The sequence below is a fragment of the Carcharhinus amblyrhynchos genome, chromosome 21, assembly GCF_965287045.1.
Source record: "Carcharhinus amblyrhynchos chromosome 21, sCarAmb.v2.hapA, whole genome shotgun sequence".
NCBI lineage: Eukaryota > Metazoa > Chordata > Chondrichthyes > Carcharhiniformes > Carcharhinidae > Carcharhinus > Carcharhinus amblyrhynchos.
In genome coordinates, this window is record NC_137344.1 from 45,734,727 (window position 1) to 45,760,657 (window position 25,931).

General features: G+C 43.7%; 1 protein-coding gene and 1 non-coding gene across 2 annotated transcripts in view; both read right to left on the reverse strand.

The window, feature by feature from the left end:
- LOC145356398 (voltage-dependent T-type calcium channel subunit alpha-1G-like) overlaps window positions 1–25,931 on the reverse strand; it is a 313,384-nt gene that overhangs the window by 112,612 nt on the left and 174,841 nt on the right. The window contains exons 15-18 of the mRNA XM_080209098.1: window positions 24,010–24,197; window positions 21,509–21,955; window positions 20,089–20,189; window positions 14,263–14,386 (exon numbers count right to left, since the gene is read on the reverse strand). Coding sequence (XP_080065224.1) covers window positions 14,263–14,386; window positions 20,089–20,189; window positions 21,509–21,955; window positions 24,010–24,197 — 860 coding nt within the window. The remainder of the gene's footprint in view (window positions 1–14,262; window positions 14,387–20,088; window positions 20,190–21,508; window positions 21,956–24,009; window positions 24,198–25,931) is intronic.
- On the reverse strand, window positions 12,232–12,355 carry LOC145356739 (U6atac minor spliceosomal RNA). The gene has a single exon (XR_013889210.1). It is a non-coding gene; the product is annotated as a U6atac minor spliceosomal RNA (small nuclear RNA).

The window sequence follows — 25,931 nt, forward strand, 5'->3', positions numbered from 1 at the left end:
TGTGCTTTATATGCTCTGTCTGAGGCCAGAACTCTCCATTCACCTGACGAAGAGGGTAACCCCTCGAAAGCTTGTGAGAATATTATCAAATAAATAGGTTGGACTAAAACCTGGTGTTGTCAGACTTTTTACTGTGTTGCTGGGGATCACATTGCCCTGTGAAACTCAGCCCCTGGAATCTTAAGAACATAAGAACATAAGAACATAAGAAATAGGAGCAGGAGTAGGCCATCTAGCCCTTCGAGCCTGCCCCGCCATTCAATAAGATCATGGCTGATCTGTCGTGGCTCAGTTCCACTTTCCCGCCCTCTCCCCATAACCCTTAATCCCCTCTCTTATCAAGAACCCATCAACCCGCTTTTTAAAAATATTTAGCGAGGCAGCCTCCACCACTTCAACGGGCAGAGAATTCCAGAGATTCACCACCCTTTGAGTGAAGAAGTTCCTCCTCAACTCCGTTCTAAACCGCCTCCCCTTTATCTTGAGGCTGTGCCCCCTAGTTCATCGACTGACTTGAGATATCTGGTTTCAGTTCTTCCAAAATGCCTACATCTGAGTTACAGTTTCAGAGTTTTTTAATAGCGATCATGTCTGTTTACTATCTCACCAAATGTCTGCAAAATGTGGGCAGTGAGATTGAGCTGGAGATTCTCCGTGGCTAGGTGTGGGGATCAGAACAGAGCACTGGATAGAATAGAAAATGGAGGGTCTTAGGAGCAATTTATTAAAGGACTCTTTGACCACAGGTATTAAGATTAATAATAACAAACTATGAAATATTTATATGAAAAAAATTGCAAATACATTCAATTACATAATACACACCACAGCCTTCCTCTCCATCTGTATCCGTGCTAAATAATAAAGGAATGTTCAAACTGATTTAATGAGGCTTTTGCCATTTCAAATTCAGCTGTTAACTGGGATTTTGTTTAAATTGTGACTTTTCCATAGATAGAGTTTAAAGTTTAGTTTATTCATTAGTGTCACAAATAGACTTAGATTAACACCACAATGAAGTTACTGTGAAAATCCTCCAGTTGCCACACTCTGATGCCTGTTTGGTTACACCAAAGGAAAATTTGGCACAGCGAATGCACGTAACCAGCAGGTCTTTCAGACTGGGAAGAAACTGGAGCACCTGGAGGAAACCCACGCAGGCACAGGGAGAATGTGCAAACTCCACACACACAGTGATCCAAGCCAGGAATCAAACCCAGGTCCCTGGTACTGTGAGGCAGCAGTGTTAACCACTGTGCCACCAATGGCGCCTACTCAATAGATAGAGGAACATTTCTTCAGTTATAGAAACTCTTACTCTTTTTTACACTGATTAATCTTCTCACCCAAATGCATGACAACCAAAAAGTCTTTTTCAAAATTTGTGATGGTCTTTTGAATTGTTTTAGTCTGATAGTTCGCCTGATGGGACTTTCCCCATTTTCCCACTCTTTACACTAACACCAGTCGGACTTAACGTTGTTTATCACCTGTTGATCATTTTTCACTGGTCGAATTCCAGAACTGCCTCACTCTGGAAGAGTATTCGTCATTTCTATGTTTGAACAAGGGAACCAACATTCTTAGTAGAAATGGACACTGCTGTTGTGATATTTTAGATTCTGGCCCTTACTTGCCAGTGCATAGTTTAAGTTGGTAGAACTAGTTAGGTGATTAGATGGTTCGGTGGATTGGCTATGCTGAATTGACCCTTAGTGTCAGGGGGATTAGCAGGGTAAATATGTGGGGTTACAGGGATAGGGCTTGGGTGGGATTGTTGATCAGTGCAGGCTCCATGGGCCGAATGGCCTCCTTCTACACTGTAGGGATTCTATTCTATTCTTTTCTAACTTGCTCCTCTCTTTATATTTCTCAATGTCGTTTTGCTTAACTTTCTTTTATGAGAGGCCTTCAGCAAGCATTTTTGTTGCTGTTGTTAATTTTACTTTATTTTAGGACGGGGGCAAGACTGGAGCAGAGGCAGGCAGGGAAGAGTCTCAAAGCCTGAAGCACTGGTCTGTCACAGCTGAAATAACCAGCTTCAGACAGCTGCCTTAGTTTCTGATACCCCGGGAGGTCTGGGGGTGATGTCTGACGATTGGCCCCAAGCTATCATTAAGTGGTTACCCGTCATTTGTGGGTAGGTAGTCTTGTACCCCCTTGTCACCCCCAATTTCTGCGAAATGAAAACAAGGGATAGGATGGAACTGGGGAATTAGTAAGTGGGCCAGAGATCAAAATTCCTGCTCCACCATACTTGACCCATCAGGGCCTAAAAATCCAGTTCCAATGTTGCTATTATGGAACGTGCAACTGGAAGAGAAAGGGAATATTTAGCCATGATGTTTGGGTTGTTATGGTGTGAGATGGGCTCGATGCACCGCTTGGTCTTTTCCTGCTGTTGATATTTAATCTTTTATGGGATGCAGATATCACTGGCTGCTCCAGCATTTGTTGCCCCTCTCTAACGACCTTGGAACTGAATAGCTTGCTCAGCCATTTCAGGGGGCATTTAAGAATCAACCACATTGCTCTGTGTCAGGAATCACATGTAGGCCAGACTGCATTAGGATGGCAGATTTCCTTCCCTAAAGGACACTAGTGATCCAGATGGGTTTTTATGACAACACTGTCATGGTCACCAGCACGGAGATGAACTTTAGATTCCAGATTTTCTTAACTGCATTTAAATTCCACCAGCTGCCCTGGTGGGATTTGAACGCATGTCCCCAAAGCATTAGGTTAGAATCCTGGATAATCAATCCATTGATATTAGCACTATGCCAAAGATCTGTGTTAATGAAAAAAAATGCCTCAAGACAACACGGGTGGGATTTTCCGTTCTGACCAGCATCAAGCATCGCTGTGGGCAGGATGGGAAGACTGACTGCACTTCCAATTTTTCTTTTGCCCAAGCAGACTTCTCCTGCTGCTGGCGGGAATGGAAAATCCCGCCCACAACTTCTAATAGACAACTAGGTACCACAGTGAGTAAATGCAATGCTGACTGATACAATATCCGTTTGTGTTTAAATAATCAATTTAATGATAGCAACAAAATATCAGAGGAAAGCTTCTGAATGCATCAGGCTGATATCGTAAGCAGAAATGTTCAGGCTAACCATAATAATGACGGGACAAAGTAATCATGAGCTACTTTACTCCAAATTTCACTTGGAGTAGGGAATTGCCGAGAGATTCCCAGGCTCCCTGTTCCAAAGTTCCCCAGCCTGGAGCTCAATTTCCATGCATTTCGCCTGCTTTATGTGGTGGTCCCAAATTCTAGTCCCAATGATTGAATTATCACCACGGTGACAAGGGAAACAGCTCTATGTGACTGGCTGTCAGTTTAATAACAACAGGATGTAGCAAAATGCTTAGATTGTAAATTCATGACTCGAAGGCTGCCCCCATCACTTGCCAACTTTACTTATTTCAAGGCCAGCTTCACTCTGTGATTAGTGTCGCCTTCCTGCTACTGTAGCAGTTTTTAAAGAAAATATTTTTTTTCGGTTGATTCAATAAGCAGTTCTCGCATGAAGAATGTAAGAACATATTGCAGGAGAACGGCTTATAAAAGCTTTGGGAAAAGGCAGGAGCTAGCTGGAATCATTGAAGCATGCTGACGATAGGAGTTTCTGATGCCGATCCTTCACAATACAGGATGAAATTAAACTTACGCAGCTTATTCCTCCTTCATGGTTTGAGCTCATTTTGATGCCGTTCAGTGCAAGTCCTGTTCTGATGTTGCTGCTGCATGCACTAGTTTGGACCTCAGTGTCCTGTTCCACATTGAGCTGCATTTTTAAAATCCCCCTCAGTGAGTGTGCAACTTCCACCAGCCTTACAGAACATTTAAAATAGCAAAATACTATGAATGCAGGAAATTGAAACAAAAAAGGAGAGAAAATAGAGGATGGGATTTTCCAGCCTCGCTTGCCCCAATCCTACCCGAGGTCAATGGACCTTTGCACGGCCCACTACAATTCCTGTGGTGGGTGGGATGGGAAAATTCTACCCAGAGTTAAGATTTCGAGTCCATTTCGAGACCATCCTCCACAGCTAGAGAGAGGGACGGTTTGCAGAAGGACGGGGGTGGAGGGTGCAGAGGAAAATGCTGTGCAACAGAGTTCTTTAGAGTTTTGAAGCTCGGATCTCATCCTGTAACAGAAGAAGGAGCTGATGAACAGTTTCATCAAAGTTTTGCTTGCACGAGAAAACCTTCAGCTGTAAGCAATTACTTCTTGGCTTCCTAATCCAGTGCGCTGTGTAAGGGCATTGACAGACTTCAGCAGTCTGGCAAACTATCAGACACTTGCGTGCAGACCATGGAGAATTCCCCTCAAAACACCAAGGGAAGTATTAGAGGAATTTCCAGGGAAATGCTGCTGTTGAACTATAAGCTGGAGGGAAGTCAATGGATCGCAAGGCCAATAATTTTCCCTTTGCATGTTCCACATTAGGTCTTATTAAAGGGGATAGCATACTGAATCATAGGGCGTGAGCTATAGCAGTCATTCCATCAAGGCCACTCAAAGTGGTTCCTGATGGACTGTTGTAACACTGGGCTAAATCAGTCACATTCATTCAGCAGACTGCTATTCAGATTTGACATTCTAAATTTGTAACCGCACTGATTCTAAAGAATGCCCATGGAGAAAGTTTGGCAAAAGAAGAGACTGTTTGGCCCATCACACTTGCTGCTTTCCCAACCTGAGGATGACCTCAATTATAAACTACGGCCACAACTTTCCCAGAAAATAACTAAGTGTCATAACAATGAGAAAACCGATCCATTGGCACAGACGGGACTGCAATCATCCCACCCTTAGGAAATTTATTATTGACACGGCTGTTTGTAATCGAATCACTCTCACCAGCCTCTCAGGTAGTGCATTGCAGATTATAACAAACTTGCCACTGAAAACAAAATCTCCTGAATGCCCCTCTGATTCTTTTGTTAATGATCACAGATCTGCGTCCTCTGATTACCAATCCAGCTACTTTTAAAGTTTATTTATTAGTGTCATAAGTAAGCTTATATTAATATGACAAAAAAATTACTCTGAAAATCCCCTAGTTGCTACACTCCGGCACTGAGGGAGAATTTAGCATGGTCAATGCGCCTAACCAGTACATCTTTTGGACTGTGGGAGGAAACTGGAGTACCCGTAGGAAACTCGTGCAGACAGTGGCCCAAGCTGGAAATCAAACCCAGATCCCTGGAAGAAATGACAATTGGAGGGTAATTCCTTTCTGCAGCATGAGTATCTTGGTTTCCCTCAGTGGTATCTATTCTGTGACTACCATTTGGCAAAATGCTTCATTTTCAGGGCTTTTAAACAAGCAGCAAGATGTAGACTGGCTGATAGTTAGAAGGGCTTTTTTTGTCAGATCCATCATGTGTATCTGGAGACTCCACCACCGCACGCCATCTTCGGATGGGGAAGAGATGGTTGCCCACCTCTTTCTGGAATCTGCCATTGCAAAGAAACAGGGAGAGATGCTGTAGTTTTGCTGAGATTCATCCTGCGCTGTTCTGTAACGCTGCACTCTTTGGCTGTTCCCAGGGAGGTACACTGACACAAACGTTAACTCCTGCTGCAGGACCATCAAAGCTAAAGGGTCTCTATAGTCTGCCTAAAATCTGCTGGTCTTCCAATGAAGTGAGCTGTCCTTGAGTGAAGGTTGCAGATTTGCATGTTCCAAGATCCAGAAGTGTAGGAAAGGCCACAGCCTAAGACCTGCAGCCATCTTTCAATGAGGGGCTGAAACCTGTGCAGAACCTCTCAGGCTGCACGCACCAGTCAACGTTTGACATGAAATGCAAGCAGATATTGTAAAAAACCTGAAATTCTAGGTGTAGTATGGCACCTCGAAGTTTGGCAGCCTGTAACTGACAGAAAACTGGATTGCAGTACATTTTACGTCATGTCAAATTTGAATGGTTATTCACAGTACTTTCACCCATTTCAAGAATAAAGTATATTTTCTGAAAAGAAAAAACTTTGCCCTGTGTGTCTGTCTCTCTCACATGCAAATATCAAATTAAAAAGCCATCAGAATGTTTAGTTAAACTTCAGCTTTTTCACATGTTCTTTATTTACACAATGGGCCAGAGATCAGAGAATGTTGACTGCACAGACAAAATATGAAGTAGTAAGTACACTTGCAACCCATGGGCATTTTCAGCAGCCCATGACAACTTCAAAAAAAAACACTAGTATATTTGTGCTGGCCAGCATGAAAATATCAGAGCTGACTTTTCAATTGTAGGTCAAAGGAAGCGATGGAGTGTTTACCTCAGAACGCCAGGATTCCACTCTGAGAAAAAGCAAGGATTGTTAACAAGATCCGGATCTCATCACACATGACGTACTCAGATCAATATTGAGGTAATGTTAATCGTGCGGGACCTGTTTAATGCCAGATGTAAAGCTTATACTGAAGTGGTATTGCAAGTCTGTCTAATGCTCTGATTATACTGCACGGAAATATCTGTGTGATTATCTGGTACTGTGGCTATGTACCCATGGAGCAATATTGCAGGCTTGGTTAATAACCGATTTGCACTGTGCAGTAATAGCGCAACCTAATTTCTCATGTGGATCCATAGCATATTCTGTCTAACACCCTCTTGTCAATCATAGAGCTTTAGCACAGATCTATCCAATTCCACATACATACTGTAGCGTGATGCAGCAATTCTGCTGAAGGATGCTTTTCATGTATCTGCAACATGATGGAGCTGCTCACTTTGACCCATTTACATCTGTCGGAGGAGATTTACAGCAGTGACAATAAAAGTGTCATCTTTCAACTTTCCAGCATTGATCCCAGAGTTACTCAGGGAGCCCTGTTCATATAACAAAGTTGACCCCAGAGTTACTCAAGGAGCTCTGTTCTTATAACAAAGCTGACCCCAGAGTTACTCAGGGAGCCCTGTTCATATTACAGCACTGGCAATAAATATAAGTGGCTTTGGCAAGCTGTAGCACAGTGCCAGCTTTATCTGGTTTGCTCCCTCATCCTTTCTGATAGCAGAGTTATTTCTTTCCTCTCTTTTCACAGCATATCTTCCCCCCCCCGCCACTTTATTTAAATGTCTGCCAGAGAACAGTAATTGAATTTTAACAAAATGATACTAAGCCCAGCAATAAAACATCACCATGTATACAATCCCCTCCAGCATTGTTTCCATAAATAAGTAAAACATCTTCAATAAAAGTGATCTTTTAATTGTTGCCCTAATTTATAATAATAATAATTTGGTAAAACTGTAGATACATGGACTTTAACCTACATGGGCATTTCAGGATTTGTTGTAGAATAGGTGTTATGAATCCATTACAAACTCTGGGCTCAGATCCTGAACATCTGCATATGACTGTCAAATCTCAGGACAATGACCAAGCTTCTCTTTAACCCATTGGCAGCCAATGTGTTTCTGTCTCTTCTTCTCAGTTGACACTTTGCTGCTCACACACATACCGTGAAGGTAAGATTGTCATTAATATTACTAAATGTGCGCAGCTGATTAATTACTCTTTACTTTCAGGGAAGTGAATCTTTGGAATTCTCTGCTCCAGGTTGCAGTGGAGGCTCAGGCATTGAGTATATTCAGACAGAGATCAATGTTTCTGCATATTAAAAGCATCAAGGGATATGGGGATAGTGCAGGAAAATGGTCTTGAAATAGAAGATCACAACAGATTAATCGTGATCTCATTGAAAGGCAGAGCAGACTTGATGGGCCGAATAGCCAACTTCTGCTCCAACATATTATGGTCTTATGAGCAATGATCTCATTGAATGCTGGAGCAGGCTTGAAGGGCTGAATGGCCTACTCATGCTTCCATTTCTTATGAGGAAAGGTTGAACAGGTTGTGACTATACTCATTGGAGTTTTGAAGAACGAGAGATGATCCTATGGAATCATGAAAGGTCTTGAAATGGGCTTGACAGGTTGGAGGCTGAGAGGCTGATTCCTGTCATGGTGGAATCTAGAACTAAGACGCACAGTTTAAAATAATGATTTAAGACAAGGATAAGGGGTAGGAATTTCTTCTGTCAGTCAATCATCGGTGTTTGAAATTCTCTTCCCCAGACAGGAGAACTGAAAATGTTAAGGGTTGAGAAAAACAGATTTTTGATCAACAAGGCAGTCAGGATTTATGGGGGTCAGGCAGGAAAGTGGTGTTGAGGCCACAATCAGATCAACTACCATCTTATTGAATAACGGAGCATGTTTGAGGGGCCGAATGGCCTAGCCTGTACCTACGTTTCTATATTTCTATGCCTATACTCATCAGCATACTAAATTTATTTCTCTTTATTTCTTTATTTCTCTAACTTTAATTTGTCAGCTCCCCTGTTTGATGTTAATGATGTTCACAGAATTTGACTCATTCAAAAGAAATAAATGAGATGGCTGAAGATGAGATTGTTCTCTTTGGAGCAGAGAAGGCTAAGTGGAGATTGGGTTAGCAAACAGGAGAAACTGAAGGCTGAAGGGTACAAGAGGGTAGAGTTATAAATGGTATGGATGTGTGAAGCAAATATAACATTTCCAAACATGTTGATGACACAAAACTAGGTGGGAATGAGAGTTGGGAGGAAGGTGCAAGGAGGCTTCAAGGGGATATGGAAGGTTAAGTGAATGGACAAGAAAATGGCTGATGGAATATAATGTGAATAAGTGTGAAGTTATTTACTTTGGTAGGAAAAATGGAATTGCAGAATATTTTTTAAATGGAGAGGTTAGGAAGTGCTGATGTCCAAAGGGACCTGATGTCCTTGTTCGTGTGTCACTAAAAGCTTGCATGTAGCTGCAGTAAGCAATTAGGAAGCCAAATGATATGTCGGCCTTTATCTCAAGGGGATTTGAGTACAGGAGTCAAGATGTCTTGCTGCAAGTGTATAGAGCATTGGCGAGACTGCATAAGGAGTACTCTTTACAGTTTTGGTCTCCTTACCCAAGGAATGATATGCTTGCCATAGAAGGAGCACAATGAATGTACCAGACTAATCCCTGGGAAGGAGGGATTGTTTTATGACGAGCGGCTGAGGAAAGTGGGCTTGTCTTCCCTAGAATTTTGTAGCATGAAGCATTTGAAGCAATTGAAACTTACAAAATTGTTCCAGGGTGTGAGAAGCAAGATGTGGATAGGACCCTTCTCCTGGGTCTCGAACCAGGGGATACGGAATAAGTGGCAGCCTATTTATGATTGAGATGAAGAGGAATTTCTTCACTCAGAGGGTGGTGAATCTTTGGAATTTTCTACTCAAAGGGCTATGGAAGCTCAGTCATTGAACATCTCCAAGACAGAAATGAACAAATTTCTGGATACTAATGATATCAGGGGATATAAAGAGAATGGCATTGAGGTAAATGATCAGCCAAGATCTGTTTGAATGGAGGACCAAGGTTGATGGGCCAAATGGCCTACTGCTCCAATTTTTGCACAATGAGTGGTTCGAATTTCTGTGCACTGCCTGATAAAGTGGTGGAAAAAGATTCAGTAGCAGCTTTCAAAAGGAAATTGGGTAAATTCTTGAATGAGAAAAAAAATGTAGGGCCAGGGAGAAAGAGCTGGGATTAACTAGGTTGCCCTTCGGAAGATCCAGTGCATGGCTTCTTTCTGTGTTGGTACTGTTCTACAACTGAACAAAAATAGCCTCGTAACCAATGTTTTCTGATCATTTGAAAAGATAAATTTCTTCCTTTTTTGTTCTTAGTTTTAAGAATGTAAACACATGTCAAACTGGGAAGTCACTCTGCAATTTCCCAGTTGATGGAAACAAGGAATTGGACAAGACCCAGGCTTGTGTGATGCCATTGGGATTATAGCCTAGAAGTTAGCCCTGCCTTAATCATTTTTTTCCTTGTAATATGTCTCATTATTTTATTCATGTGATTCCGTTACTTTGTCTTATTCATACAATCTCACAGCGTAGAATGAGGCTATTCAGCCCATCAAGTCTGTACCAGCTCATTGATAGGACTATCCAATCAGTCCCAATTCCCCATTCTTCGCCCCAAGCCCATGTGAACATTCCAACTGGTATGTAAAATTAAAGCGTATCTTTCATCTTCCTCCAATCCTCATCCTTCAGTTTGAGTTGGGCAAAAGTTCTAAAGTACTGAGTATCTCCGGTACTTCAGCCAGACACGACTTTCCTATCACCAAAGAATCTCTGCTGTGTACCAAAGGGAAGGACTGCAACTGCGGCTTAAAACTAGACAGTCTACACTTGGGACCTACAATGCCAGTGCAAATTGGGCAGCAGATTTATAAGCTCCGCTGTCCACTTCTCATTGGGTGAGCCTCTGCTCGCTCAATAAAGATGCTCATATTCCACAAAGCCCATGGGCTATCAAAGATCTATCAATGATCTCCTGTGTGACACAGTAAGGAATATAACGGAAATGTTAGCATTCGTAATGTTAGTGGATTAATCTTTAATACTCGATCTGTTATTTTAGTATGCAACCCAGGCTACTGCATAGAGGAATGTCATGCAAGTGTGTTAAGCATTATCCTGTTCATAGGATCAAGAAGGGTTTCTATTTGTAACTGTCTAATACAAATGATATGAAAGTCAGCTTGATAAAGGATGAAATGATGGTGGAAAGAAAGTGTAGATTGACAGGGGATGAAAGACTGAGTGAGTAGAGAGTGAGGAATGGTCAAAAGTAAAATAAGTCAACTTGTGTTCAGTTTGTTGGTAGTTATAGTTATGAGTACAATAGAGTAATCCTCATCCTCTTAAAAGCAACAGGCTTTCATACCAGAAGAATCAAGAATCATGCTATTATTGCAAGTTTATTAAGTAATTGGCAATTGCCAACAGCTATGTTAACAATATACTACAATGCTTTAGCTCTGGGGTCAGATTTGTGCAGAGTTGGGCAGATTCTTGAGACCCTTAAAAATGGTAGGTAGGCCCTGATTCTTGGATTCCTGCCCCCATTCCCAATGTGGCAATTTTCACCAGCATGAGATAAGGTACAGGTAGTGAGCCCACACTGTGCACTCCCTTCCTGGTTGGATTCTTTCTGGGCTGGGCATCTCATACCCTCCTACAATGTTTGCACAGTATTTCAAGGACACGTAGTTTACAACCATTCTGAGTAGTTGTGAGCCATTGTCTCGATTCAATAACCATTTTAATAGGTCTTATCCATGCCCTCAACGCTGCCTCCATGTCCTTCTGCCTCCCTGCTCCGACCAGACAAGGCAACTCCATGTCCTCAAACCACCTCCATGCCCATAGCCCCTTCATACTCCTATTCAAAAATCTACTTCAAAAGCAACTGCTGCTCTTACAACTCTGTAGAAGTGTCATTCAGGTCAGACATACTGATTATAGTATCAATAACTAGCTCACTTCAATCCTTTCCAACTAAATATTGACATTGGAAGAAACTGTTCAAAGAAAGAATAACTTATTATAACCTAGTACAGATGTCAATCAATCAATCAAAGCAAACACCTTTGAAGTTAGGTAGAGCTAATCTATTAATGGGTCTTGGAGCTTAGTCATGCATTCATAATGAGGCTATCTGGAGAAACGTATGTCTGGCTATTTGTTTCTATTGTTATAGTTCATAGATTGCCTCAGGATGTGGCATGGGAAGTAGATGGGCGCATGAAAGGGTGTGAGGTGTGAAGACTGAAGGGCCTAACAGTCTTTAATACAAATGGGTCTGCCAAGTTCGGAAATTTCCTGACTCGAGTATCCTGCCTCGATGGCAAAAATCGGGCCCCTAGCCTTTACTTACTTTTTCATCCTCACAATTACTTCATTTGAACCCTTAATGTGGTGTCACAATACTGACCATAGCAGACAACAGAAGTCGATTGTGTCAAAATCATGGGATGATTGTTGAACCATAGAATACCTACAGTATAGAAAAGGCTATTCAGTCCATTGAGTCTGCGCTGATTCTCATAGAGTATCTTACCCAGGCCCTCTCCCTCACCATATCTCCATAAGTCCACACATTTACCATGGCTAATCCATCTAACTTATGCATCTTGGGACACCTCGGGACAATTTACCATGGCCAATCCACCTAACCTGCACATCTTTGAGATGAAACTGGAGCACCCAGAGGAAATCCACACTGACACGAGGACAACATGCAATCTTCACAGACAGTCACCCAAGGCCAGAATCGAAACCATTTCCCTGGAGCTATGAGGCAGCAGTGCTAACCACTGTGCCAGCCAACCATGATTAGATGCCACTAAGTATTTGGCAATGCCATAACCATTTGTGTGCTGTAAGGCCACTAGGGTCCCCTCCATTCATATGGGGAATGCTAACCTTCTCTCCGTTCATACAACTCTGCTTTCATGTTGACAAAAAGAGACACTGTTCATAATTGCTTGACCAGAACAACCAGTGCTCTGGCTGAGAGCAGGAAATAACCACATATAGTTGGTCTTGCCCTGTTGGGATTGATAAGCTATTTTCTTATAGGTAAAGGGACAGGGTCAAGAGGGGGGAATAAATCTGTAGCTCAGAAGCACACTGCTGCTACAGCCAGGCAAGTGTCACTTGGCAGTCATGGAAGTCTTGTAGAAGAACGTGTTCAGCAGAATGACCACCTGGAAATGAGCTCCTGCATGTGGATCTAACTAAGCAATTGGTGTAAGCAGATACTATTGCTCTGTGGCTTAATAAATATTTCCCACAGAAAGTGGAAATTGTATCCAAAGTGTGTTTCATGCCATTGAGACTTAGCACAAAGTCCAGATCCTAGAGTCAAGTGAGTTACCCTGTTTAAAAGTCTTAGAATATCTATGGGTCTGAATTTCCACAGAGGTGGGAAACAGGATTCAGGTTTGCCTTCAGATCAGAACCCCATGTCTGAGGGAAAACTGCTTAAACATAAGAAACAAGAGCAGGAATAGGCCCTCAAGCCTTCTCCGTCATTTGATAGAATCTTCTGGTTGTGGCTTTAGCTTCACTTTTTTTCCAGCCCCCTATCCTGTAACCCTTGATTTTCCTGAAAATCAAAAATCTGTCAAACTCACCCCTCAATTTATCCAACGACTCAGCCTCCAGTGCTTGTTGACAAACAGAATTCCAAACACTACCGACCCTCAGAGATGAAATTCCTCCTTATCTTTGTCTTAAATAGGGGACCCCATCAAAGTTAAGATTTTCACATGGGTGAGCCCTTAATTGTCATAGAGACGGGTTCCATGTCCAATTAAGGGTGGTGGACAGGCTCGTGAAGCTAAGGGGCCAATTCCAGGCCTTCCCAGCTTCAGATAGAAATAAAAGGTATGTAACTGGGAGGGTGCCCTGTCAGCAACATATATAAAAATATAATAAAAAAGCAAATAGCATCCAGGCCACCATGCGGTTGTGGGGAGATTTTACAGCTCGACAGGACAGTGGTTGGCTGTACCAATACCCAGGCAGGCGGTGAAGGCCCATAGGCTGCCGGTGCTTGAGCAGCTTAGCTTTCTGCTAGGTATCTGCCTCGAGGCATCTGAACTCTGCCGTCGCATTGAGAGACAGGAGGCCAACTGAAAGACGCCAGTTGTCCTCTCAAACTTAGGTTCTTCACAAGCCTGGTTGCCTGATTGCTTCCTGGATAGAAGTGGCCTTCTAAGTCTGAAATGCACCTCCTCTAAAATGGGTACAACACTCTTAAGCTGACTGGTGCAAACATTTGCTTCATCATTCCCATTAGTCCCACCACGCCCAATTCTGTTTCCAATTTCAGGGTCAAAGATTTGAAAAGGACAATGAATGACTAAACCCTATAGCAATCCAGAAGGACTGCGGCAGTCTTCTGTGGCTCTCTATATTCCTACCTTCCCATGTATTCTGCCAGCATTTCCAGATCCACATACTCACATCTTGAATTTGCACTGAGTCACCAGCAGAATGTGTGCTGGATTTCTCAGGGTTCACAGATGAGTTTTTTTTCTGTGGCTGCATTGCAACTGTCCTTTGTTACAGAGTGTGTGAAAGTTCAGCCCAAATCTCAGATGAAGCCAGATCAAAAGTGGCACAATGGTGGTTCTTCAGCCGCCGACTATTTCTGATTTGCTGTTACTTTCCAGTCCATTTTTGAAGTATACATTTCAGCAGATTTTATGAAGGACAATGCGACCAATTCTAGTTCATCCCACATTATAAATCTTAGTACTCTAACCCACCATAAATTACTCATAGGCATTATAATCATACAAATCATGCAGACTGTAAAAACTGAGGAGGAGAAATAAAACCTACTGCACTCTTAGGATCGATCTTTGGTCTCTCCATGGCAATAGTAATGCAATTCAGGAAGATAATGACCAGAACAATGTGGTCGAACATCTTGTGCGAAATAATTTTGCTGCAAATGAGACGGACCCTGAAAAAGAAAAATATCCATTTACCATTTAATGGGACAAATACACATGCATCACCTCACAACGGGTGACCCATCTGAACAGACATTATCTAACTCAATAGATTCATAATCTCGCAGGGTTTTGAAAAGAATAAATAAGGAGAAACTGTTCCCAAAAGCAGAGGAATCAGGAACCTGATGACACAAACTTTACATATTTGGCTAGGGAATCAGGGGCAACATCAGGAAATGAAATGGTTGCTCACTGGAACAAAGGTTGGCTAGGGGAAGCAGGTTCAATACTAACTAATTCAAAGATGAATTGGTTAAAGATTTGAAAAGGACAATGAATGACTAAACCCTACAGCAATCCAGAAGGACTGCGGCAGTCTTCTGTGGCTCTCTACATTGCTACCTTCCCATGTATTCTGCCAGCATTTCCAAATCCACATATTCACATTTTGAATTTGCACTGAGTCACCAGCAGATGAGCTTTTTTTCTGTGACTGCATTGTTACAGTCCTCTGTTACAGTCCTTTAGTGCTGCAGCTGCCTATTTGAGGAATTGGCGCACCTTCATTCAAGTGACACTGAGCAGGGAGCAAAGAATAGGACTGTCAGTGGTCTGAACTGAGCGCTGGGCACATGTTAATGGATAAACAAATGGAATACTTGCATTTACATGGTATTCTTCATAATCTCATTACATCTCAAAGCATAATATATTGAATTGGCGCTTTTCAAGAGTAGTCACTGTTGTAATGTTAGAAACAGTCAGCCAGAGTCTACAGATAACATAAACATTGATGAAATAAATGACTGGATCTTCTGTTTTAGATATTGATTGGGGGATAAATATTGGCCAGGAGATCAGGGAAAGCTTCCCAACTCATCTTTGAAGATGCTATTACATTCTTCTATTTGATGTAAATGTACCAATCATATGAGAAGGATTTAGAAAACAATAAAGTGGATTTTTTTAATTAGAAGGTAAGACTATACACAGATAATGTTCACTGGGAGACTGAGAGGCACATCTGATCTTGACTGTTGCTGCTGTACACTGAGTACAGAGTCAAGGGATTAATATATTACATCCGCAGTCAAATTGGGTAGTGATTGACAGTAGTTTCAGAAATGTACCCTTGAAGGTCCATGCACGTCATATCACAACATCTCCTTTTGTTCGAAACTAGAGGCGGAATTAGAAAATGAAATTATTATACCCTCAAAGATCATATAACACCAAGTGTTACTGGATCTTTGACATCCACATGTGAGGACAGATAGGACCATAGTTTAAAATCTCAGTGAAAAGACAACTGACTCCCCCAGTGCCAGTATTAGAATTATAGCCTAGATTGTCTGTTCAAGGTGCAAATTTTCCTTGGAGGCAGAGGGCCTGCCCTCTGGATGAAAGTCTAGGGGTGGGCTCACCTCCACAGGGTGAGGATGCCATGACTTGACTTTATGGCAGTCAGACTGTTAAGTGGCTAAGGGTGTGACTTATGCCTCCTGTCCCAGCAGCGCCACTGGAAGCAGTGGCCACTTTTGGAGGCCAGGTATAAAAGTGGGACGGGGGGGGTGCTATGCCAGATCAGTCAAGCAGGACCCCAATCCAGAGCCGACAGCTAGTTTGCCAGAATTTACCATGTTGTGTGGGCAGGTAAAATAATAAATAGTTGGTCACTTAAGGGCCCCCATTGGCATGAGGGTGGACATGTTTCTTGCCATCTATTCCACTGCTGGTAATGTAGCAGCAGGGGCAGGTAGGTGCCAGGTCTGAGACCCCTGCATACTTCCTAATTTTATGGAACCCCACCTATCAGCACACTCCTGAGGATTTGGGAACACATAAAAACATAATTCTGGCCTAACTCTCTGGAGTGGGATTTGAACCCACAACCTCAGAGACAAAAATGAGGTCAATTAAGCTACCCAGGACTGCTCAGGGTTTATGATGTCTGTGACTTATAAATGCTGTTTTGGCTTATAAATGATTGTTAAAAATAATTGTCTGGGATCTTTTCAAAATTTAGCTTGAGTCTATTAAAAAAATATTATGTACCGTATTTTCTGGCCTCATTGCCCTGAAACTCAAAAAACCCACCCGAGGTCAACGGACCTTTCCATGGTCCATCCCTCAGCTGCTCTGATTCCCATGGCGGTTGGCGGGGGGGGAGCGCATAACATTCACCTCCTTTTGTTTGCAGCTCACAATCCTTAAGATGTACGTCTGCTATTCAAAATTGAAATTGTTTTCAAATCAGTAACTTGAAACTGTGATTATAGTGCAGTCTGCACATTGGTACAATGCCCAGGTGAAAGTGTGACTATCCCATAAATCTCGCCTTTGATGTCAATATAGGCAGGATTCTCCAGTCATGCCTGCTGCCGCTGCCAGCGAGAATGGAGAACTTGGCATTCCAGCCAAAACCCCATTCACTGCAGTGGGATTGGAGAATCCCAGCTGCGGATGAGGTCAGCGGTTTGCGACGATGGTTACCGGGGGAATCAAGATGAATTTTAATCATATATCTACTTTATCACTAAGACCACCTACAACATCGCCTGACTCTATCCTTGCCTCAGCTCCTCTGCTACTGAGCCCTCATCCGTACCTGTGTTACCTCCAGCTTTGATTATCTTAATACACCCCCCGCCAGAATTCTACCCTCTGTCAACTTGAGCTTATCCAAAACTCTTTTGCCTGAGTTCCAATTCTTAAGTTAAAGCCAGGGCGGCACGGTGGCACAGCGGTTAGCACTGCTGTCTCACAGCACCAGGGACCCAGGTTCAAATCCCGGGTTGGGTCACTGTGTGGAGTTTGCACGTTCTCCGTGTCTGCGTGCGTTTCCTCCGGGTGCTCCAGTTTCCTCCCTCAGTCTGAAAGACGTACTGGTTAGGTGCATTGACCCTAACAGATGCCGTAGTGTGGCAACTAGGGGAATTTCACAGTAACTTAATTGCAGTGTTAATGTAAGCCTTACTTGTGACTAATAAGTAAATAAATTTAAGAAGTACACCAAATCCTGTTCATAAGAACATAAGAAATAGGAGCAGGAGTAGGCCATCTGGCCCTTCGAGCCTGCCCCGCCATTCAATAAGATCATGGCTGATCTGTCGTGGCTCAGTTCCACTTTCCCGCCCTCTCCCCATAACCCTTAATCCCCTCTCTTATCAAAAACCCATCAACCCGCTTCTTAAAAATATTTAGCGAGGTAGCCTCCACCACTTCAACGGGCAGAGAATTCCAGAGATTCACCACCCTTTGAGTGAAGAAGTTCCTCCTCAACTCCGTTCTAAACCGCCCCCCCTTTATCTTGAGGCTGTGCCCCCTAGTCCTACTGTCTTTTTTGAGCGGGAAGAGTCTCTCCACCTCTATCCTATCCATCCCATTCATCATCTTATACGTCTCAATGAGATCTCCCCTCATTCTTCTAAACTCTAACGAGTACAAGCCTAGTTTATTCAGCCTCTCCTCATAGCTCAACCCCCTCAACTCCGGTATCAGCCTAGTAAACCTCCTCTGCACTCCCTCCAAGGCCAAAATATCCTTGCGCAGGTGCGGCGCCCAAAACTGCACACAGTACTCCAGCTGCGGCCTCACCAATGCCCTATACAGCTGCAGCAAGACCTCCCTACTTTTATATTCAATCCCCCTCGCTATGAAGGCCAGCATCCCATTCGCCTTCCTGACCACCTGCTGCACCTGCAGGCTGGGTTTTTGCGACTCATGCACAAGGACCCCGAGGTCCCTCTGCACCGTCGCCTGCTGCAGTTTTTCGCCACGTAAGTAATAGTCCTTCCTACCATTCTTCCTACCAAAGTGGACCACCTCACACTTGCCAACATTAAATTCCATTTGCCATTTCCTGGCCCATTCGCCCAGCCTATCTAGATCCTTCTGCAGACTCTCCACACCCTCCGCACAATTTGCCTTTCCCCCAATCTTGGTGTCATCAGCAAATTTCGACACCCTACACTCGGTTCCCTCCTCCAGATCATCTATATAAATGGTAAATAGCTGAGGCCCCAGCACCGACCCTTGGGGCACCCCACTAGTCACCAACCGCCAATCCGAATAGCACCCATTGACCCCCACTCTCTGCCTCCTATTTGACAACCAATCCTTTATCCACGCTAACACCCTACCCCCAACTCCATGTCCTCTGACCTTCTGCAGTAACCTCTTGTGAGGTACCTTATCAAACATGGTCACACATGGTCCCTTAGTTAAGCAAGGTCTACATTTTAAAATTTTTGTTTTTGTTTTCAAATCCCTTTGAGGAGTTTACCCCTTCCGACCTCTATAATCTCCTTCAGGCGTAGAATTCCCTGAGGGGCCGAATCTTCCCAGGAGTGTCAGTCACCGTCAGATTGCCACTCAGTTCCCATTCATCACCTTACACCACAGCTCCGCAATCTTCACCCAGACTTCCGAACCAGGCCTTCTCAGGCATGAATATCCCTGATTTGGGAATTCTTCCTTCAGATAGGATGGGTGGATGAGGGGTAGGGTGGCAGATAAATGGGTGAGGATTAGAATGTGTAAGGGGTCAGGGCTGGTATTACTGTGGTGGGTGCAATTTGATTGAAGTTGTCGTGGGGCTGGAGAGAGTAGTTGGGTGGGGACAGTTGGATGATGAAGTGGGTAGCTGGGCTTTGATGGTGTAATGAGGTTGGAGAAGGGTAGTCGAGGGTTGGGGGTGTGAGCTGATGATCAGGAAGATAGTTGGTGGGTCCACTGGGGAGTTGGGGTAATACAGTTACTTGAGAGTTTTCACCCTTCTAACTTTTCCTGGGTAGCTATTCAGGTAAATCGGAACCATCCAAAGTCTCTGACTTTAACTTAAGATCTTTGGATGGGTCGAGGTCCAAACACCCAGGGCATTTCTCACATTGTCAGTGCATGGGGACTTCCATGGGATCTCCCAGTGCACCTTGAAGGGTATCTCGAGAGTATTACAATTCGGAGATCGGAAGTTCTTGGCTGAGGTATCTGTATTCCACTAACTCCAGCACCCCTGATGGTGGTGCTTTCAGCTACCAAGGCCCAAAGCGCTGGAACTTCCTCTCTGAAGCTCACCAGCTGTCTAGTCTCAATGTCTGCAAATCCTGACCTTTGGTCATTTACTCTCATGTTGGCATTTGTGGCTTGCTGTTGGATTTTGCTTGAGTACATTCCTGTGGAACTCTCTGGGATGCTTTCCAACATTAATGTTACTGTGTAAGTGCAGTTTGTGTGACCGAGTTAGGGGAGGGGGTCAATCATAGAATGCTACACTGCAGAAGGAGGCCATTCGGCCCATTGAATCTACACAACAATCCAACCCAGGCACTATCCCCGTAACCCCACATATTTGCCCCGTTAATCCCTCTAACCTACACATTCCAGGACACTAAGGGGCAATTTAGCCTGGCCAATCAACCTAACCCACACATCTTTGGACTGTGGGAGGAGACTGGAGCACCCAGAGGAACCCCACACGGATATGGGAAGAACGCGCAAACTCCACACAGACAGTTATCCCAGCTGGGAATTGAACCCAGGTTCCTGGAGTTGTGAGGCAGTAGTGCTATCCACTGTGCCACTTCACTGCCCTCAATGATCTGCTGTTTTCCTTACCTCATTATTCTGCTCTTGCAACAAAAATATTAAACATTTTAATGTTCATTTCTTTTATTCAGCAGCATAAGGTCCATCGTTTTTAGTTGCTTACTTGGACTGTGGTGGGAAGAGGTAGAGAGACCAGCCCTCACGCTCCCTGATACAGGGTGGCAACTTGGCTTGAATCCACGCCCGCAACCGTGCTCGTTTGCTCTGCGGAAACAAATCCGCACATGTCAGTCCGACTGTCGAATTTCAGATTTGGTTTCATTTCTGTCACTGAAAACACTTTCAAAGATCAGTATTCAATGATCAGTTTTCACTTCAAAGATCAGTATTCAATGTGCTTCCCTTCTGCAGCGACAAAGCAATAATAGCCATAGCCAACCCTCTTGCAATTAAGTGCAGATATAGTACAATGGATTTAATCAGAAATTCAAACTCCCAAATAAGTTTTTAACGCACTGAATGATCCCGATTCTAACAAATTGTTTCTGATGTGGAAACATCTGCTGCAAAGCACATGTGGGCAAACTCACCGAACATGCCTTGCTGTTAATGTGTTTGCTTTTGGAGAGCTGTCTGATTTATTTGATTATCCTAACCATCTACATCTGCTTCCTCTCAAGTGGTTTTCAAATTTATTATATTTCTGTGGACTGCAGGGAAACAATGAAAGAAATTGCATCCATTTTCTGCTCAGGAATGTTTACTGTGAGCGAGAAAGCTCAGGTCAGCCTGAAACCGTGAATAACCACGGTGGGAGTCTGGGGGTGAAATATAGAGTGGAAGGTAACAGGGAAAAGCTGGAGACAACGAGAAGGTGGGGGACAAGAGACAATGAAGAGGAGAGCTGGAGATAGCGAAACAAATGGGAAGAGTAGCTAAACAAATGGGACTTCCCCTTGCATTTCCATGTTCACTGACGAACATCCAAAGTGCAGCTTAGGCAAATTAGCCATGCTGAATTGCTCCTTAGTGTCCAAAGATGAGTAGGTTAAGGCGATTAACAGGGAATTTACATAGGGTTACGGGGATAGGATAGGGAGTGGTGGGGCAGAAGCCTGGGTAAGCTGCTCTGTCGGAAAGTTGGTGCAGACTCGTTGGGCTGAATGGCCTCCTTCTGCACCACAGGCACTGTATGATATTGCCCATTGTCAGTCTGGGTTAGAGGAGAGAGTAGTGACAAAGCAACCTGTAGGGAAACAGCGTGAAAGAACATCCATTTCTTCTGTTCACACCAGGTCCAAACTCTTGTCCCAGAGAAAATATTCAAGTATAATGTGCAGCTGACTTCTATCAATGTTACAATGTCTGACCTTTCTCACTCATAGACTCCCACTGTGGTTATTCACAGTTTCACTCTGACCTGAGCTTTCTCGTTGTCAGTGAACATTCCTGAGCAGAAAATGGAAGCAATTTCTTTCATTCTTTCTCTGCAGTCCACAGAAGTAGAATTCATTTGATAGCCACTTGAGAGGAAGCAGCTGTAGATTGGTGTCTTGTATTTTTTAGTCACTGCTGTCACTCACCGTATCAATTTCATCCTCAGTATGTTCAAGTTCAGCTCTCTGTTCATCCATGTGGACCTGGTGGGGCGCGGCAGCTGGGGAGGTTTTACCGTTACAGTCCTGGCGATCCACTGGTGGGATCCTGCTGCTATGGATGCTGGGAGACCTGTGAAGACCAGGTACCTGGAGAGTGTCGGGAATGTCAAAGGAGCCCTTAATCTCCAGAGACTCTACGCGCTGAGAGGCTGACTCCTTCCTACTCCCGGCTCGACTGGTTCTCTCATCCTCTGACCCATCACCTTCATCGGAGCTCTCTTTGCCGTCGCCCGAGAGGAGGGACTTGCGCTCGCCTGACTGATGCTTGCGCTTCAGGCTTTGAGCGCGGCCAAGGCTGTTCCAGCTGGAACGCCGGCTGTTCCAGCTGCTGGCTGTACTCCAGGGAGCGTAGGGGGAGCTACGTGCACTGGTCTGAAAGAAAAGAAGCATTGAGTGAAAAGACCAATATACCTGACCAACAGTCCAGGCTCAGTATGGGAACTTAAGGATGATGCCGGAGAACTCTTATTGATCTTGGGCTTTGTATCCCTAGTAAGGCCTAACTCATTCAATATGAGGACAGGGCCAGGCTATTAATCATCGTTGCTATTGTTACAGTAGTACAGGAAGAGAGTGAGCTGGGTGTGTATGTGCTTAAATCATTAAAGGTGGTGGGACAAGTTGGGAGAGAGGTAAATAAAGCATGCAGCATCCTAGGTTTTATTGTTAGGGGGATAGAGTACAAGAGCAGGATTCTGTTAAACTTGTGCAGAATATTGGTTCGGCCTCAGGTGGAGTATTGCATGCAGTTCTGCACACTACACCATAGGAAAGATGTTAAAGCATTAGAGAGAATGCAGAAAAGATTGTGGAGAATGGCTCCAGGGATGAGGAACTTCAGTTACATAGACAGATGGGGGAAACTGGAGATTTGATAGAGATGTTCAAAATTATGAAGAGTCTAAAAAGGGGAGAGATGGAGAAATCCACTGGTGGAAGGATTGTGATGAGTGGTTACGATCTGGAATATGCTGCAGGCAGGTTCGATCAAGGCATTCCGTAAGGAATTGGATCATTGTCAAAAAAGGTTGCGGAGAGAAGGTAGAGGAATGGCACTGGGACAATCACTCATTCAGAGAACTGATACGCACACAGTAGGCTGAATTATCTCCTTCAGTGCTGTAACAATTTAGTGATTCTGTGATAGAGATCAAAAGGACATTGTATTAATTATTGTTTGCATAATGGAGGAAGGGAAGATGAGGGAGGGAAGGATGGAGGGCGCAAGGTCCAGGGAGGAAGTGCCTTTAACAATGTCATTTTGCTTTATAGCCAAAATAAAACTTTTTTTTTAACTGCAGTCACTGTTATACTGTAAAGAATCACAGCTTCCAAATATCATACTGAGAACAACAAGGAGATACTGACCAGATCACCAGTTTTAGTGAAATGTTGACCAACGCGCCTGGGATAGTTTCCATTTCCCTCCTTGGAATTAGGATCTTTTACATTCGTGAGAGGACAGACAGAGCTTCAGGTTTAATGTTGCGCCTGAAAAACTGCATCACCAACAGTGCGGCACTGCAATGTCTGCCCACACTTTGGGTGGGGTTTCTGGTGCAGGAGACAGCTTGCCATTGGTCAGCAGTGGGATCTTCTTGACCCAGTCGCCATGGTACTTAAAATAAAATAAACCTAGCTGCCTGTGTCCCTCAGTGCCTGTTTCCTCACATTGGTAACTCTCATCTCAACCAATGGGGCTGTCCATCTCTGAGCGTTGGACGACCAACACCAGTTGTCCAGTGTTGGAAGCCCTGATTGGATGATGAGCCTTCCCTGCCTTTTGATTGGTAGAAATTTGGAAAATAGTGATGGGCATATCCAAAGCATGAAGTGTGGGTCCAAGACTTGGAATTAGCTTGCACTTCCCAATTCCACCCCGATTAAAACTTCACTCATTGTGTCTGAGTTATTGAGCACTGAGTCCTCATCAACAGAGCTACTGTCACAAGGTATGGAACATTATAAACTGGGTTATTTTTGTCTGTGTGACATGCCCCTATTTGAATGGTTTATAACTATTCAATATCTGGTCTCACTATTAGGAGGACCATCTCTGCTCAAGTTAATGCAGTGGCTTCAATAAAGGAGGAGGGAGGAAGGGAGAAATGATTGCAGATTATTTCCAAACTATCCCCATTCTGTCACAGTAACGTTGCTCTGGTATAGTCACAGCAATGGAAGCAGGGGTGGGAACGACGCTGGTTAAATTTTCTGGCCAGTGTTTCTGTGACAGAATCAGTGACCGATGTGAAAAAGTCATTTCCAAACAAATGGTGTGGACCCACAATATCTCCAGCACAGGGGAAAAGGTTTATTGCAGCATTCCTCGAGCTGCAAAATGGTAACGTGAACAAATTAAGTGATATTGAAAATATAAAGCCAAAAGATCTGCTTCAGATCAGAGAAAATACAAAAGGACTCACCGGTGACCTTTGCTCATAGTAGTTGGGATCAATCGATACGTTGCTTCCTCTGCGGGACTCATTGTACAAATGGGCAGAATCCCCACAAAGCATCCCCTTTGGCGTTGGCATTGGTGTGGCATTGGTATGGATGATGAGCGGTGGCGTCAGACTGGTTTTGACGTCCACATGACCATTCACGGCCATCACTGTCGATGACAAAAGTGATGTTAAAGTATATTAGTCCTGACCCCCTGACAGCTGCAATTTAATCTGTTCTTTCACCATCCTTTTGAACATTTCAGCTCATTGGCACAAGACTGGCATTACCGCCTTGTTGAAATTTTTGAAAAATTATGGGCAAAACTCTCTGAGGTATTGAGTCCCTCAGGTCCCTTGGCAGCAAGGCGGCACAGTGGTTAGCACTGCTGCCTCACAGTGCCAGGGACCCAGGTTCAATTCTGGCTTTGGGTGATTGTCCGTGTGGAGTTTGCATGTTCTCCCCGTGTCTGCATGGGTTTCCTCCGGGCGCTCCGGTTTCCTCTCACAGTCCAAAAGGTGTTCTGGTTAGGTGGGTTGGCCATGCTAAATTCTCCCTTAGTGTCCCAAGATGTATAGTTAAGGGGGATTAGTGGGGTAAATACATGGGGCTAGAACCTTGGTGCTGACTCGATGGGTGAATGACCTCCTCCTGTAGGGATTCTATGATTCCTGAATCTCCAGGAATGCTGTTGGAAGCAAAACAACAGAAGAAAAACCACAAGCATTAAAAATAATTGACATTTTCTTTGAATGCCTTTTGTGTATTAGTTATAAAAATGTCAAATATGGGGAGAAAAGACAATTGAGGCTTATCCAATCAGGGAATGGAGAATTTGTTTGCATTCTGATTTGCTGTGGGAAGATGTTGTGTCATGAGAGTAGGCTTATGGTGTGACCAATGGTGGGAAGGGTGGTTCAAGACAGGAATTCATGTAATAGGATTCCAGGAATATGTCCAACCAGAGTTGGAAAGCCTATCCTTCCTCAAGGTGGATCTTTCATGTAAGATGGTGGGTACTTTGCCTGAGTTCCTTTTTGTCCCCAGCCATTGAGGGAAATCAATAGCAAAGTTCCATTCCTTAACCAATCTGATCACAAAACAGACGCTTAGTCCTAGGTGAAAACTGCTTTGTAACCAGCCACTAGGGCTGTTAGAGAGTGACTCAAGGCAACGTAGTTTCTGCTGTGTGCCATCATTCACTCAGTAGTTGGATAATGACAAACACAATTGCCTATCCAACTCATCCATGGTGACAGGCAGTAGCTCAGAAATCGAATCCCACTGGTGGCATGGAACGTCATGGAGTCTGTCTTTAGTGATTTGTCCTGAATAGTGCACCTGTCCATTAATTTAGCAGAAGATTTGGCACATTGGAGGCGTTGGTGGGACCAGAAAGATGCAGGAATGAGTAGGACTGTGGGTCTAGACTTGGAGTAGAGAATTCCATGATATGGAAATGCCGGCGTTGGACTGGGGTAAACACAGTAAGAAGTCTGACAATACCAGGTTTAAGTCCAACCAATTTATTTGATAGTAAACTCACAAGCTTTCGGGCTTTGCCCCTTTGTCAGGTGAATGGAGAGTTCTGGCCTCAGACAGAGCACATAACAGCACAGACAGGTCTGTGAATTCCAAGCAGGGCAGAGGATCAGAATGCCAAAACAGGGTTGTAGAATTTTATCGTCACAAATTCCGACATAAAAGTCTCATTAAAAAATTTATGAAGATAGGAATTCAACTTTTCTGGGATGTCCTGCATTTTTGTTTACTTTATGTATACCAATAAAACGTATAAATAGATGTCTCAGGAGTTCAAATTACATACAGGATCTCCTGCCAGTTTATGTGGAAGCCCATGTCAATTTTTGAATGCAATAAACCTACATTTGAATCATGTTAA